Source organism: Myotis yumanensis, unplaced genomic scaffold, assembly GCF_028538775.1.
Source record: "Myotis yumanensis isolate MYYU_CA2020_CCGP unplaced genomic scaffold, mMyoYum1.0.hap1 SCAF_12, whole genome shotgun sequence".
NCBI classification, from domain to species: domain Eukaryota; kingdom Metazoa; phylum Chordata; class Mammalia; order Chiroptera; family Vespertilionidae; genus Myotis; species Myotis yumanensis.
Window position 1 is genome coordinate 48,972,800 of NW_027223763.1, and position 15,256 is coordinate 48,988,055.

The following is a 15,256-nucleotide window of genomic DNA, read 5'->3' on the forward strand; positions in this document are numbered from 1 at the left end:
GGTCCCCAGAGGAGAGGTCAAGCTGTGAGGACTCAGGGATCTGAGCCACCTGCAGGTTTGATTCAGGTTTACAGCAGCCAATTCCATTTCTAAAGGACGTGTTTTCTCTTTAAAAATAATTTTTAGATAATTATTCTTTCAGTTTGATTTTACTTACTTGATGCTACATTTGCTCAAATTGAAGTTTAATGGAATCTGAAAAACCAGAGAGAGGCCGAAAACCAGGACTCCAGGCTTTGTTAGAGAAGGACCTGCCGGGCTGTCCCGCAAGGCGAGAACAGCAGCACGTGCAGGGGTGGGCACACCTTTTGAGGGGGCGGAATGGGAAGGGGGTGGGGGGCTTAGTGTACTCGGCGCACACTGATTGGTGGCTTACTGCATTCTCCATATAGGACAAGGGCTTAGGGTATTTGGCAGCTGAGGATTGGTGGTCCAATGTATAGTCCATATAAGGTACATGGTTAGTCACTCAGGTATTTCCGGGCTGCAGGTTACGTCATACTCCGCCCACCAGTTGGGGGAAGGGAGGATCTATCATTGAATCATTATTAAGATAGCGTTTTGAGGATCTAGATGGTTTTATTAAAATTCTAGACCATTTCATTAATGTTCTAGAATTAGATCCATATAAACATTGTATTTAATCCTCACCCGAGGATATTTTCCCATTAATTTTTAGAGAGAGTGGGAGAGGGAAAGACAGAAATATTGATGTGAGAAACACATCAAATTGGTTACCTCCAGCATGAGCCCTGACCAGGGTCTGGGCCGAGGAGGAGCCTGCAGCCGAGGTACGTGCCTTTGACCGGAATCGAACCCGGGACCTTTAGGGCCGATGCTCTATCCACTGAGCCAAACCAGCTAGGGCTGGCATTACGTAAGTGCATACAAGTACTTTTAATACAGTTGTGGAGTGATCTGTCCTTCTCAATCTATGACCTCAATCTGTAACTGCAATATGCTGCTGGCTCGGGTATGGTAAGGAGAGGAAGTTATGTAATACTAGTAGTCCTGCGCACGAGTAGCTCGCTGCTGCCCTCCTGTAGCTCCACCCCCCCCCCCCCCCATTAGCTTGCTGCCCTGCCCCCTCCTGTAGTTGTCCGACGCCCGCCCGCTTGTAGCTCACTGCCCCACCCTCCTGCTGATCCGTGACCCAGTCGTTACACGGTGGTCGCTTCACAGCCTAACGACCATGTGCATATTACATCTTTATTATATAGGATGTGATGAGAACCTATAATGGAACATTAAGTCAAAGAAAACATCTGGGAAGACCTTGAGGTGTCTCAAACTTTCTAGGACCAAAAACTAAACCAACCAAACAAAAAAACTAGAGTACACTGAGCAAGAGTAGGTTGAAATGAAGCTGGAGAGGTAAGCAGAAACTTAAAAGACAGGAGAGTCTGTTAAGCCCTGAGGAGGAGGAGGGGAGCACTTCACTCTAAAAGGTTCAACAGATCACACCGAGCCTCGAAGGTCATTATCAGAATTTTGAATTTAGGAGTTAGAAAAGAATTAGTGGTTAATAAATTATTTAGGTCCCTCACTGAGATTAAAATGGGACCAATAGGTAATTCAGTTATTTCTGGAAGTGACTTAGATAATTATTTTCAACAAAAGACAAACAGTTCTGGGTGGTTTTACTTTAAAAGTTAAGCACATGGCCCAGGCCGGGTGGCTCGGTTGGTTGAGCGCTGTCCCATGCACTGAAAGGTTGCCGGTTCCAATCCCAGTCAGGGCACACACCCAGGTTGTGGGTTCAGTTCCCAGACAGGAGGCAACTGATTGACGTTTCTCTTCACATCTGTATTTCTCTCCTTCTCTCAAATTAATTTTAAAAAACATTTAATATAGTTAAATACATACATTCATTTATTGAGGACCACCTATGTACAATGTAATGCATTTCAACATCGCCCACTTCCCCCTGAAATCCATGGTCTTTCTAAACTGACAGGGAAAGGGAAGGTGACTACAGAGTTGAACATAGACATGATTGGTAAAAGTGCTTTTAGAACACAAATACAGGTTTCTGAGAACCTTTAGCAACTTCCCAGGAATATCCACCTTCACTGCCCACTTTGATTACTAATAAATTTCAATGTAGTTTCAAAAGAAGTCTGTGGCCTATTCTTCCCTACCATTTCAACCCCACGTTTAACAATATTATAATAAATGGAATGTGGATGAATATACAATGTCCCAAATAAGATAATGGATATAAAGATCCAATAAGTATAAAATCTTTTATTTAAAATGAGGCATATCCTGAAATACCACAATGTAAAACCCTGAGAATAAAATGACCAATAAAAATTGCTTTATAATGGAATTTAAGTAACTGCTCTGTAGTTGACAAAAACAAATAAAAAGCAAAGAGTACTTACAAGTAATTTAAGTGTCCACATTTGTTATTCTAAACTAAAAAATCATGTTTTAAAAAATACCAAATTGGAAAATTAGTCACTATGAACCAACACCTCAATATAAAAATAAACCTATTGGGGGGGAAACTTAGTAAAGGATTCAAGGGACTGCTCTGTGCTATCATTGTAACTTTCTGTGAATCTAAAGTTATTTAAAAATAAAAAGCTTATAAAAACATATCTGGAGTGTATAAACAGACAGCAAATACATTGGTCTGAAAGATTACTTATTTTGATTAATATAGAATTTGGTGGTGGACTTACAGAAAAAAGTTAAAATAATGAAATCTAGAGTAAAATTTTATAACAGAAATAGTGTAAAATCATGGAAAAAGAATGTAAAGCATCACGTTCAAAAACTGACTCTACCACCTACTAGCTGTGTGCTTTGGACACATCACTTAACCCTCTCAAGAATACCGTGAAAATCAAATGAGATGTGGAAGTACAGTTTGCAAACTGTAAAGCCTATACAAATGCTAGCTATTAATTCAAATTTCCCAGCCTCGATTCTTTTTTCGTAAAGAACTATCTCCATTTTATATCATATATTCTCCCAATGGAACAAAAACGCAATTAAAAAAAATGGTATTCAAACAAACAAATACAGCAACTCAGTTTATTACATGCAGATTCTTCTGCATTGTTGCTAACAGTTCACTGGTCCAAAATTACTAAAATACTTAAAAAACTATACATTATGTAAACAAAACATAAATAAGACAGCATAGTTCTTTGTACATATAGTTTAGTACAGGTTGTTAGGAATTTAGGAATATGTACAATTTTACACCATGGACTGCATTTTCACAATGCATAAATATATATATATATATATTTTTACAGAAACAAAAATAAGATTTCACTAATGACACAAAATACCATATTGTAGATACACGCTGCAATAGTCCAAATTCAAGAAGAAACATGTCAATGCAAGTGCGCAAAAGGCTAGCTTACTCCAAACTAGTCAAACTTGACTTTGTTCAATTTGTTATACAGACAGGTAAAGCCTGTCTACTTTAACCAACCAACCTCAGAGAACATATACCAATGAGTGAAATGGAACAGGTATTTCCCTCCCCAAGAAAACAAAGCCTGTTGCAAGCTAATGAAAAGATACATTAACACACACACACACACACACACACACACACACACACACAATATGTATAGTATGTTTTCAACAGTATAATAAACAGTTAAAATTTATATGGGAATCAAAACAATGCCCCATTATTTAAAAACTGGCTCGTTTAGTCTAAATTCAAGATGCAGCTGTATCAGGCTTCTCTAAGCCAGATGACTGAAACGCAGGGAAGACAGAGGCAGGCTTTCGACTGGCAGATACAACAATTTGAGAGAGAGATGAAGAGAGTGAAGAAACCTTAGATGCTGGAGTACTTATGGTATTCAAAATGGCTCCTTCTGGGCTAACCAACAATTTTTTGACTGATGTGTCCAAATGAAATACTGAAGTACTACTTGGCAGTGGAGAATTATTAGAGCAAATGGCAGAAACCAAAGATGTCTTGGCTAAAAGAGTACTTGGAGGAGACTTAATTACTGAAGTCAATGACACCGTTGGTACAGGAGGTGGAACAGAAACTTGAGCAGTTGTGTTTATGATTTGTGGTTGTGTATGCACTGTGGGTAGAGAACTTGCATTCTCAAGAGAGTTTACAATTTTTGTAGAGGTTCTTAGAGATTGTTTTACAGGTTGCCCACTTAAATTATTAGATGCTAGTGTGGTCTTTTGGACAGGATTATCTACTGGTATAGGCTGAATGCTTTGGCCACTGTTAAGCACTAAGGGAGGTCCATATTTTGGATTAGTAGATATAAGGAGAACATGGCTGCCAGCTCCAAGACCTTGTGGTGGAACAATAAACCGGGTTCCATTAATCATGATCTGAGTACCAGGTGCCAAAGGCGTACTGGTGTTGATGACTATTTTTTGCTGAATACAAGGTTCACTGAACTGACTTTCTACCACACTAGTTAGATGTGATGGCGCTGTAGCAGTGTGAATGGCAGAGCCACCTGGAGTAGAACTGTAACTGGAGGATGACTTTACTAAAGCAGGGGATATTGGCTGGTTTGGCAGAGAAGCAACATTGGAAATATTAACTATTTTACTTGGACTCGGTGAAAGGGATGGCAATTCAGTTTGAGGTTTATTTGTGTTCATATTTGTTGGCACTGTAGCTGAAATCCCTGGTGATTGAAACTGGACAGAAGTCTGAGATTGTCTTTTAGAAAGAGATACAGAACGTGTGGCTCCTGATACTGTTGCCACTTGTGGGACTGTGTTGACTTTAGGGGATATAGTCACAGGTGTAGGCAAGGCAACATTAACAGGGATTTGCAAAGCTGATGTCAAACATTTAGGAGACACTGTTGGTTGTGTAGTTGAAATCAGAACAGATGACGCAAGATGTCCTGTTTTCACAGTTGATATCGCCACAGTGTTTCCGAGATTTGACGTGCAAAGTCTATTTGACAAAACAGGCATAATTCTTGAAGAGGTATCATTTCCACTGACTAAAACAGGAGGTCGTGTCCCAACTGAAGCAGAGGTTGAGGTCACTGAAAGAGAACCTACAGATACATTTGCTCCTGTTACTGAAAACATGTTTATTGCTCTTGCTGCAGAAACCACTGATTCATTAACAGGAGTAATATTTTGACTCACAAAATTTGAGCTTACTGGAATTGAATTACTTGTTGACAATGGCAAAACATAGCCCTTGGTACTTTTTTCTTCTCCTTTTGGGGTTACATTTTGCAGTATGTTAATTGATGGTATAGCCGGCACACTCCCTGAAGTATTTACAATTGCTTGACCTATGTTTAGACCAATTTTCACATCTTTTATCTGAGACACAGTTGTTGATGAATTTATTTTCATTGGTGCTCCCACTGTAGATGGAATTAGTACTATCTGAGGCTGCTCTGGAGTCTTAACATATGTTTTATTCAAGGGGGGAGTTTGTTTTAATGGTTCTGCCACAATAGTTGAAGTGCCACTGGATATTGGAGCATTAATAAAAACTAATTTCTGGGCAGACACACCTGTAGGTGTTGGTGCAGGTGTCACATTAATTGGAGTTCCACTGCCAGAAGAAAGAACAGATGGAGCTGATACTAACATAACTTTTTGAACTGTAGTCCCACTGATGACATCTCCATTTGTTGCTACTGTTGCTTCTGATCTTGTAACAGGGTAACTTTTTGTGATATAATCTGCTTGTTGCTGTTTAGTTGGAGTATGAATAGCATTTGCGTTGGTTTGTCCAAAATTTCCTGGTGGAAGGCTAATTACACTTACTGAACTATTCGCTGTTGATGATAGTAGAGTACTAGAAGAAATAGAGGACTTCAAGGGAGAAGAGGGCATGTGTGAAGTCTTCTCTACCATGTGGCCCAAATTATCACTTACAAGAGGTTGTCCTAATGTAAGTTTGAGATTTTTCCCCATGGATGGATTAAAGCCAGCTGGAATGGAAGCAGAAGTTGGTGTTTGGCCAAAAGGTGGAAGACTAGATGTAGTAGTCATTCCAGCTACTGGTGAAAAAGCAGAGGAGGATGAAGTTGTTGATTTTGGCACCAGAAATGCCTGAAGCTGAGGAGCAAAAGTGAAAACTGAACTCGAAGATAAACTGTTGGGTGAATTTTGATCTGTATTTGTTTGTACTTTCACAACTCCAGTATTCCCACCTCGTGTCCTTACAAGAATTGACTGTGAATCTCTGATACACACAGTTTTCAATTCTTGCTTTGCTTCAGAAGAATCAGAATTTTGTTGTGCAAAACTGTTGAGGGAGCTACCAGGATTTGTAGATCCACTTAGTGTTGTTGCTGATAATAGAGGCTGAACTATGGAAGAAATGGTGGGTGAAGCAATGGGATGGGGGAATGTGGTTGCTGAAATTGCATTTTTTACTTTTCCTACCTCACTCTGACTATTCTTAACTGGTGGTGTTAATAAATTACTTATGGAGGTTACAGGTGACAAAGGCTGTGGTCTAGCACTATTCACATTTGACAAAGGTGTAATCGTCTTGTTCAAAACTGCATTGGGTAGATGGGTAGAAGAAACAGCTCCTGCTGACTTGACAAGAACTGTTGCTGAAGAAGAGTTTACATTTGCTGTCTGCTGGAAAGATAAACCATGTTGTTCTGTATCTTTTTGTTGAAGTGGTGGTATTTCTTTTGCAACTGCTTTTCCTTCCTTATGCTGAATCACAAAATTCTTAGGCAGAATGAGGACCTGCTGCATGATTTTTTCTCCTGTCTTAGGATCCAGCATAGGTTGCATCTGAATCTTTACTGAGCTATTATGAAGATCTATGGGCAACCACTGGCCACAGGGCATTTTGTACACCATCTGTAAAGGACCTTTTGTACTGGTGTGGCAGGTCAATGCTGGCTTTATAGGGCTTGCTTCTGGAGGAGATATAACTGGCTTTTCCACAACAGAAGCACTTTTACCTGTGGAAGGGGGCAGTTGATTTGTTAAGGTCACTTTGTTCCCAATATTCGTTGCAAGCAAGGCCTGAATAGGTTTGGTCCCTTTCTGGAGTGTAGACACTGGTGTTGAATCCACTGAGGCAAATGACTCTGGAAACAGTGGCTCTGTATGCTTTGATTCATCCAAATAGTCCATCTGCATATCATCTTCTGCATTCTCAACTGTTGTCTCATTTGTGCTTAACTTTGCTTTCTTCCTTGGAGAAAGTTCTTTTGTGCTATCATCCAGATGACTAGTTTGTTTGGACTGTCGCTTAAGTGTTTTAGGCAGTGTCTTCAGTATATCTTTAGAAGGCAATTCCTTTTTCAACGACTTGCTTCTGGCCATAGGAAACTCTATTTCTGACAATTTCATATCATCTGAAAATTATAAAACAAGCATTTTGTTAATATAAATTGCAAGTGAATAGTAATAAGACCAATTATTTTTTAAAAAGTCAATCTTTGAACTGACAATTTATTAAGAAATTTATAAGGTGATTCAAGTCTCAGCACCACTGATGGGAATTAAGGTAAGATGACCTTTGACATAGTAATCTTGATATAATAAACATTTTCAAGAACATCCTATTATTAACAAGAAAATTATTTTTGGTTAACTTCTCTAATTCTGCTGACCATGTAAGCGCAAAATTTTACATATTTTAAAGAGATTAAGCCAGCAATTAAAGGCTAAGAATTTAGATTTGGAAAGGAATCTAGTCTAGTTCTCTTCTTCACAGGAAAATCTTGATGTCAAAGAGACATGGTTCTCCATACTAATCTATTTTTAGAGACTCTAAAGGATGAAAAGTGTCCAGCTTTTACTGGTGTTTAATTATCCCTACAGTAAAAAATTTATATTCATGTCTGGTCAAACTGGGTTGATAAGAAGTTACTCTTTTTCAATTTACTAAAGACATAAAATACAACAGGTTAATTCATTTCTAACCACAAATTTTCATACTAACCCTCATATAACTAAAGTAATTTAATTAGATTTATATAATAATATAATTTGATGAATTGAAATGAATTACAGATAGTCTAATCCAGCCTTTAATATAAGAATAGTGTGTCTACTCAGGTATCATTAGGCCATCAATCTTGGTCATTCCTTATTAACAAATAATATTCACAGTATTAGGGACTTTCCAAGTTCCCATTTAAAGTAAACATCAGAAATAGTGCTTCAAACACAGTGATAAGAAGAGGCTGAACCTATTTCAAAGGAGGTGCAGATCAAGGATGTGTGGTCTGTAATGAGCAGTGACACACATATAGTTTGGAGTCAAGCATTGGCTCCAGAAACTCCCAGAAATTTAATAACTTCAAAGAACCTTTTATTAAGGACATAGTACACCTTCAAAACATCAGATTTCCCCAATCAATACATGTCATTAACTAGATGATATTTTATCTCCATATAATATACTAAAACTTCTCTGAGCTTTTAGTGTTGATTTAAAAGAAAGTGTTTTTTTTATTAAACTTTTATTAAATTTATGACTTCTTTGATTAGTACTGAAGTAACAGTCTTTATTATAATTCCATGATAATAATTAAACAGCCATATTCTGAAAGTAACAATGGGGACTGAATTACAGATGTGTAATGCATAGTTGATGTTTTCTCAATGCCTACCTGAATCAAAGTGATCTTTCTCCAGGATATCTAGAGGTTCTGTTGAGTCTATAGACTTACTGATTTCAACTTTAGGAGATTCCTTTCCAGGATCTCCTTCACCTTCTTCAGTAGTCCATAGTTCTCTAGTGAATTGATCATGATCAGGCTGTCTTCTGAAATCATCATAGTCTTTCTTTAGGCGGCTCCTGAAATAGAATGCCCAAGATAACAAACAAACAAAATACCCATGTTTAGTTCAGTCTTTCCAATGAATATTATTTAAGAAGACAAAACCCAGGGTATAGCATAAGAAATTGAAAAGATTATATCTGCAACTTCAAAATAAAGTGTTTGAATATTCCACTCATTTGTCTTTCTAAATACTACTGGTAGAGAAAAAGGTAATTCTAAGAATATTGATTTTAGATAGTCTTAAAATGACTATAATATTTTAAAAGTTCATTAAAAAGTTAATCAAGAAATTCTAAGAAACAGTACCTATCTACAGAGATTAACAAACAAAATAAATATCCATCATTTAATTCTGAGAGTAAATATTTCTAAACTTTTGGGTCTACTAGAAAGAAATCTTTATTAAGCATAAGAAAACAAAGCAGAAAGGTGATCTTCCAGAGATCCTTTTCACATAAAAATGTAACAGCTATGTTTTAATGAAACTATGGAGAAATGGAAACATTTCCAAATGATTATATGGTATTTATTATCATTTTTGCTTTCAACTGAGTTTCTATGTTCTACCCCCTAACCTTTACCCTTTATTTTTTTGTTTTTAAAAATAATCTGAACATACACTCTCTAATGTATTTTTGCTACAAGTTCTTATATTTGCATATTGAAGTTTAGGTTTCACTTCTGTCATTTAACAGCTATAAGACTTTGGGCAAGACTTCCTAAGCATCAGTTTACGTCTTTGTACAATAGGGAATAATAGCTACTTACCTCATAGTATGTGTGGCACATAAATATTCAATAAATGTTAGTTAATAATAACTCTCAATTTATCAGTTTTAAATTAATACTTAAGGTTTTATGAAGTAGGTAAGGGTTGTAAGATACTAGAATGGGTTACCAAAGGGTAACTGTAAAATTAATTTCATTTTAGAAATATCTACATGGAATTTATAATTTCCTTCCTTCTCAGTCTTAGCTAGTGACTTTGCTTCTTATTTCAGGGAAAATAAAAGTAATGAGACAAGAACCTTCATATGTTCATACCTCATCTGCAACTGAAGACATTCATTTGTACTCATATTTTCTGTCTTCTTATCTAAGTTGACTCCTCCACTTAAGCATCCTGTCTCACCTCTTCAAGAATATCATTCTACCTTCCTTTTCCTGAGTCCATTTTTATCTCTGTATCAGATAATTTCAACTAGTATACAACCATGTTATTTCTCTCATTAAAATAAAAACAAAACACAAAGCATTACTTCGCTTGACTCCAATTGTCCTTCTAGGTACTGCCCTATTTCTCTGCTTTACTTTATAGCAAAACTCTAATTCTTCTACCCTAATTCTCTTGAACAGACTCCTAACTTTTACCCACTTCTCTACTAACACAGCTCATCAAGGTCATCAATGATCTCATGCTGTCAAAATTAAATAATAAATCCTCAGTCCTCATATTCCTCAGTTCGTCATGAGTAGACCTCATGGACATTTTCTTTCCCTAGTTTCCAAGACACCACTCTTTCTCTTGGTTTTCCTCCTATCTTACTGAATACTCACCTTCTCAGTCTCTTCTGCTGAGTACTCATCTCCACCATCTCTGAAAGCCATAGGGTTCAGTATCTCATCTATGTTCACATACAAGGTAATTTCTACCAGTTTCACAGCCTAAATATAATCTATATCCAGACAACTTCCAAACTTAAATCTGGCTTACTCTCTTAGACTGGGAACTTATACTAAACTGCCTACTCAATAACTCCAATTAGATGTCTAAAAAGCTTATCAAACTTCACATGTTGAAATCCAAACTCTGAATCTCTTTCTTCCTCTGCCCCAAACTTGTTATTCCTTCAGTTCCCACTATCTCAGCTAACAGCAATTCCATTATTCCAGTTGTTTAGACCAAAAACACTGAGGATCATCTTTTTACTCTCATTTTTTTCTGTCACTTCATATTCAAATCCCTAAGTAAATTCTACCAATCCTGCCCTGGCTGGTGTGGCTCAGCTGGTTGGAATTGTTGTCCTGTGAAGGGTCACAAGTTTGATTCCCAGTCAGGACACATATAGGAGGCAACTGATCGATGTTTCTCTCTCTTTCTCTCTTTCTCTGTAAAAAATCAATAGAAACATATCCTCAGGTGAGAATTAAAAAAAAAAAAAAATCCTACCTTCAAGATATATCCAGAATCCATCCACTCCTTGTGATTATTAGCACTGCTACTATACTGATCCAAGCCACTATCATCTTTTGCCTGGATTACTGCTAGAGTGTAGCTGATTTCCCTACTTTCATCGTTGTCCCTCTACATACTAAACTCAACACAACAGGCAGAGTGAGTTTAAACATTAAGTTTTAAAGCACATGTCCTGCCTCTGCTTTAAACCCTCCAAAGGCTTCTCATCTCAGTCAGAGTGAAAACCAAAGTCCTTAAAGACCTACATGATCTTTACTTCTCTCACTCTTGATTCTTACCATTTTCCTCCTCACTCACTCACTCTGGCTACACTTGCTCCTTTGCATTTCCTCTAAATGCCAAACATGCTTTCAACCTTAGGGTTTCTGCATCTTCTTTTTCTTCAGATATCTACATGGCTCTCTCCCTCATTTCCTTTTTTAAATTTTTATTTTTTTAAATATATTTTATTGATTTTTTACAGAGAGGAAGGGAGAGGGATAGAGAGTTAGAAACATCCATGAGAGAGAAACATCGATCAGCTGCCTCCTGCATAACTCCTACTGGGGATATGCCTGCAACCAAGGTACATGGCCTTGACCGGAATCGAACTTGGGACTCTTCAGTCCACAGGCCGACGCTCTAGCCACTGAGCCAAACTGGTCAGGGCCCTCATTTCCTTTAGATCTTTGTTCAAACATCACCTTATCAGGGAATTTCTCCAACACCCTGGTAAAAGAGCAATCACCATTCAAACCAGGCATTTCTTATCCCCCTTTACCCTGCTCTATTTTTCTTTACAGCACTTATCACCATCTAACATTTGACTTGGTCCCTTTCTTCCATTAGAATATAAGCCACAGATGAAGCTAGAAATCAATAAAAGGAAAACTGGAAAATTTACAATTTTGTGAAAATTAAACAACACTGTTAAATAACCAATGGATAAAAGAAGAAATCATAAGGGAAGTTGGAAAATACAAATGAATGAAAATAAAAACACAGCATATCAAAAGTATGGAACAATGAAAGCAGTGCTAAGGGGGAAATTTAAAGCTACAAACGCTTACATTAAAAAACAAGAAAGATCTCAAATCAACCACCTAACTTTATAACATAAGAACCTAGAAAAAGAAGAACAAAGAAACCCAAAGCTAGCAGTACAGAAATAATAAAGATTAAATAAAATAGAGAATAGAAATGCAGAGAAAAATCAATGAAATCAAAAGTTAGTTCCTTGAAGGATCAACAAAACTGACAGACCTTTAGCTAGACTTAGAAAAAAAAAAAAAAGAGAAGACTCAAATTACTAAAATCAGAAATGAAAGTGGGGCAATTAGTACCAATTCTAAAAGGATTATTCCGAGTACTATGAATAATTGTATGCCAATAAATTGGATAACTAGATGAAACGAACAAATTCTTAAAAACATAAAACTTACCAAAGCTAAATCATGAATAGAAAATCTGACTAAATCTATAACTAGTAAGGAGATCATATCACTAACAAAAAAAATCTCTTGACAAAGAAAAGCCCCAGACCTGACTACTTCACTAGTGAAGTTTACCAAACATCTAAGAAGAACTAATACCAATCCTTTCCAAACTTTTCCAAAAATCCCAAAAGGATAAAACATTTCTTAACTCGTTCTTTGAAGCCAGCATTATCTTGATGCCAAATCCTGGTAAAGACACTACAGGAAAAGAAAACTACAGACTGCTATCTCTTATAAACATTAATGCAAAAATTCTCAACAAAATACAAGCAAATGAAATTCAGCAGCATACTGAAAGAATTATACACCATGACCAAATGGGATTTATTCCTGAAATGCCATGATGGTTCAACATACAAAAACTGGTTAATGTAATAGACCACATTAACAGAATGAAGAAAAGAAACTGCATGATCATCTCAATTATTGCAGAAAAAGCATTTGACAAAAGTCAACATCCTTTCATAATAAAAACACTCAACACATGAGAAGCAGAAGGAAACTACTTCAACATTAAAAACACACACACCATACATGAAAAACCCATAGCCAACATCATACTCAATGGTAAAAGACTGAAAGCTTTTCCTCTAAGCACAGGAACAAGGATGCTTGCTTTTGCTACTTCTATTCAACATAGTACTAGATATTCTAGCCAGAGAAATTAGGCAAGAAAAAGAAACAAAGGCATTCAAGTTAAAAAGGAAGAAGTAAAATGATCTCTGTTCACAGATATTATATGTAAAAAAACACTAAGAACTAAAAAAATTGCTAGAACTAATAAATTTTGCAAAGTAGGAAGATATTAAGTCAATACACAAAAATCAGTTGTATTTTTATAGATTGACAATGATCAAAGTGAAAAGGAAATTAAAATACTTAGGAATTAATCAAGAATGTGAAAGACCTGTACAATGAAAACTAAAAAAAAAAAAAAAAAAAAAAATGAAGGAGGAAATTAAAAGAAGACATAGGTAAATAGAAACACACCATATTCATGTATTGGAAGATAATATACATTGAGTGGCCAGATTATTATAACCACCCCATCAGTACTTCATTGGGCCACCTTTTGCCTTCAATACTGTCGCAATTCTTCTTGGCATTGACTCCACGAGATGTTGAAAGGTGATGTGAGGAATCTGACACCATGCCTGATGAATAGCACTGTCCAGTTCTGTGAGATTTGATGGTTGTGGAACCAGCTGCCTGATGGCTCTTTTAACTTCGTCCCACAAATGCTCAATTGGATTGAGATCTGGTGATTGTGGGGGCCACCTAAACAAGGTAAAGTCTCCCTCATGTTCTTGAAACCACGCCTGCACAATATGAGCACCGTGGCATGGCACATTGTCTTGTTGGAAGAAGCCATCTCCATTGGGATACGCCATCAATATGATAGGATGAACTTGATCAGCAACGATACTTAGGTATGTTGTGCTATTCAGACGTTGTTCCACACGAATTAAAGGGCCCAAATCATGCCAGGAAAACATGCCCTAAACCATAACACTGCCCCCACCAGCTTGAAGGGTTGTACTCATGCCTGTGGGGTGCATGCTTTCATGCTGTTTCCGCCAAATTCTCACTCTGCCATCTGCATGATGCAACTGGAAATGTGATTCATCAGACCACATGACTTTTTTCCAATGCTCGACTATCCAATCCTTATGTTCCTGTGCGAATTGGAGACATTTTATCTTGGTAATTGCAGACAGCAAAGGTGTTCGAACAGGCCTTTGGCTTCCATATCCCATACGATGCAGTGTACGGTGAACAGTGTGTCATTTGAGAGGATCCCTGATTAAGATCTGCAATAATTTGATGCACTGTTGCCCTTCTGTTGTCTTGTACCAGTGTTGCCACTCTCCATTCTGCCCTAACATTGACTATTCACTGACGGCCAGAATTGGCACGTTCAGACCCAGATTTTTAGCTGACAGTCCAGTCTTTCAACACTTTAGCAACAGCTGCTCTTGAACATTTAACGAATTCAGATGTTTTGCTGATACTCGCTCCATGGCTCCGAGCGCCAACAATCACCCCACATTCAAAGGCTGTTAAACTGCATTGTTTACCCATATCTTCAGAAAAAAAATCACTTCTACTGTCGTGGTGAACAACCTGCTTCCCTATTTATAATGGTCTGGCTCTCTAGCAACTTCAGCGCGAGATTATAGCTAATTTGTCTACAAACGTCAGGTGGTCATAATAATCTGGCCATTCAGTGTATTTTTTCAATTACAGTTTACATTCGATATTATTTTGTACAGTACTAGTTTCAGCTATCTATATATATAAAAACCTAAAGATCATTACGACCGGATGACCGGCTGGTAGCTATGATGCGCACTGACCACCAGGGGGCAGATGCTCAACGCAGGAGCTGCCCCCTGGTGGTCAGTGCGATCCCACAGCCAACCTCCCGCGGCTGGCCAACCTCCTGCAGTCCCTCCCCCTGACCAGCCTGCCCCAATTAGCTCCAATCGCCAGCCAGGCCGAGGGACTCCAACCATGCACAAATTTGTGCACCAGGCCTCTAGTACAGTAATAATGGTTATACAATCATACCTTACAAAGTGGTCCTCTCAATATTTTAAGTACTCATCTGGCACCATACATAGCTACTATAATATTATTGACTATACTAGAGGCCCGGTGCAGGCATTCGTGCACTGGTGGGTCCCTCAGCCTGACCTGCACCCTCTCACAATCTGGGACCACTTGGGGGATGTAGCAGTGCATGAAGTAGCAAGCAGCCAAGGAGGAGCCTGAGCCAGGGCTGGCGCCTCGCCACTCCTGCTCATCCCAGCCCCACTGTACCTGCC

General features: G+C 37.8%; 1 protein-coding gene across 4 annotated transcripts in view; it reads right to left on the minus strand.

The window, feature by feature from the left end:
• Window positions 1-3,031: 3,031 nt before the first annotated feature.
• BRD10 (bromodomain containing 10) overlaps window positions 3,032-15,256 on the minus strand; it is a 96,410-nt gene continuing 84,185 nt past the window's right edge. For 3 of the 4 annotated variants that reach the window (XM_070431632.1, XM_070431631.1, XM_070431629.1), the window contains 2 exons: window positions 8,583-8,770; window positions 3,032-7,319 (listed from right to left, as the gene is read on the minus strand). In XM_070431632.1, coding sequence (XP_070287733.1) covers window positions 3,694-7,319; window positions 8,583-8,770 — 3,814 coding nt within the window. In that variant the 3' untranslated portion in view covers window positions 3,032-3,693. The remainder of the gene's footprint in view (window positions 7,320-8,582; window positions 8,771-15,256) is intronic. The other variant, XM_070431630.1, reaches the window with a different exon arrangement.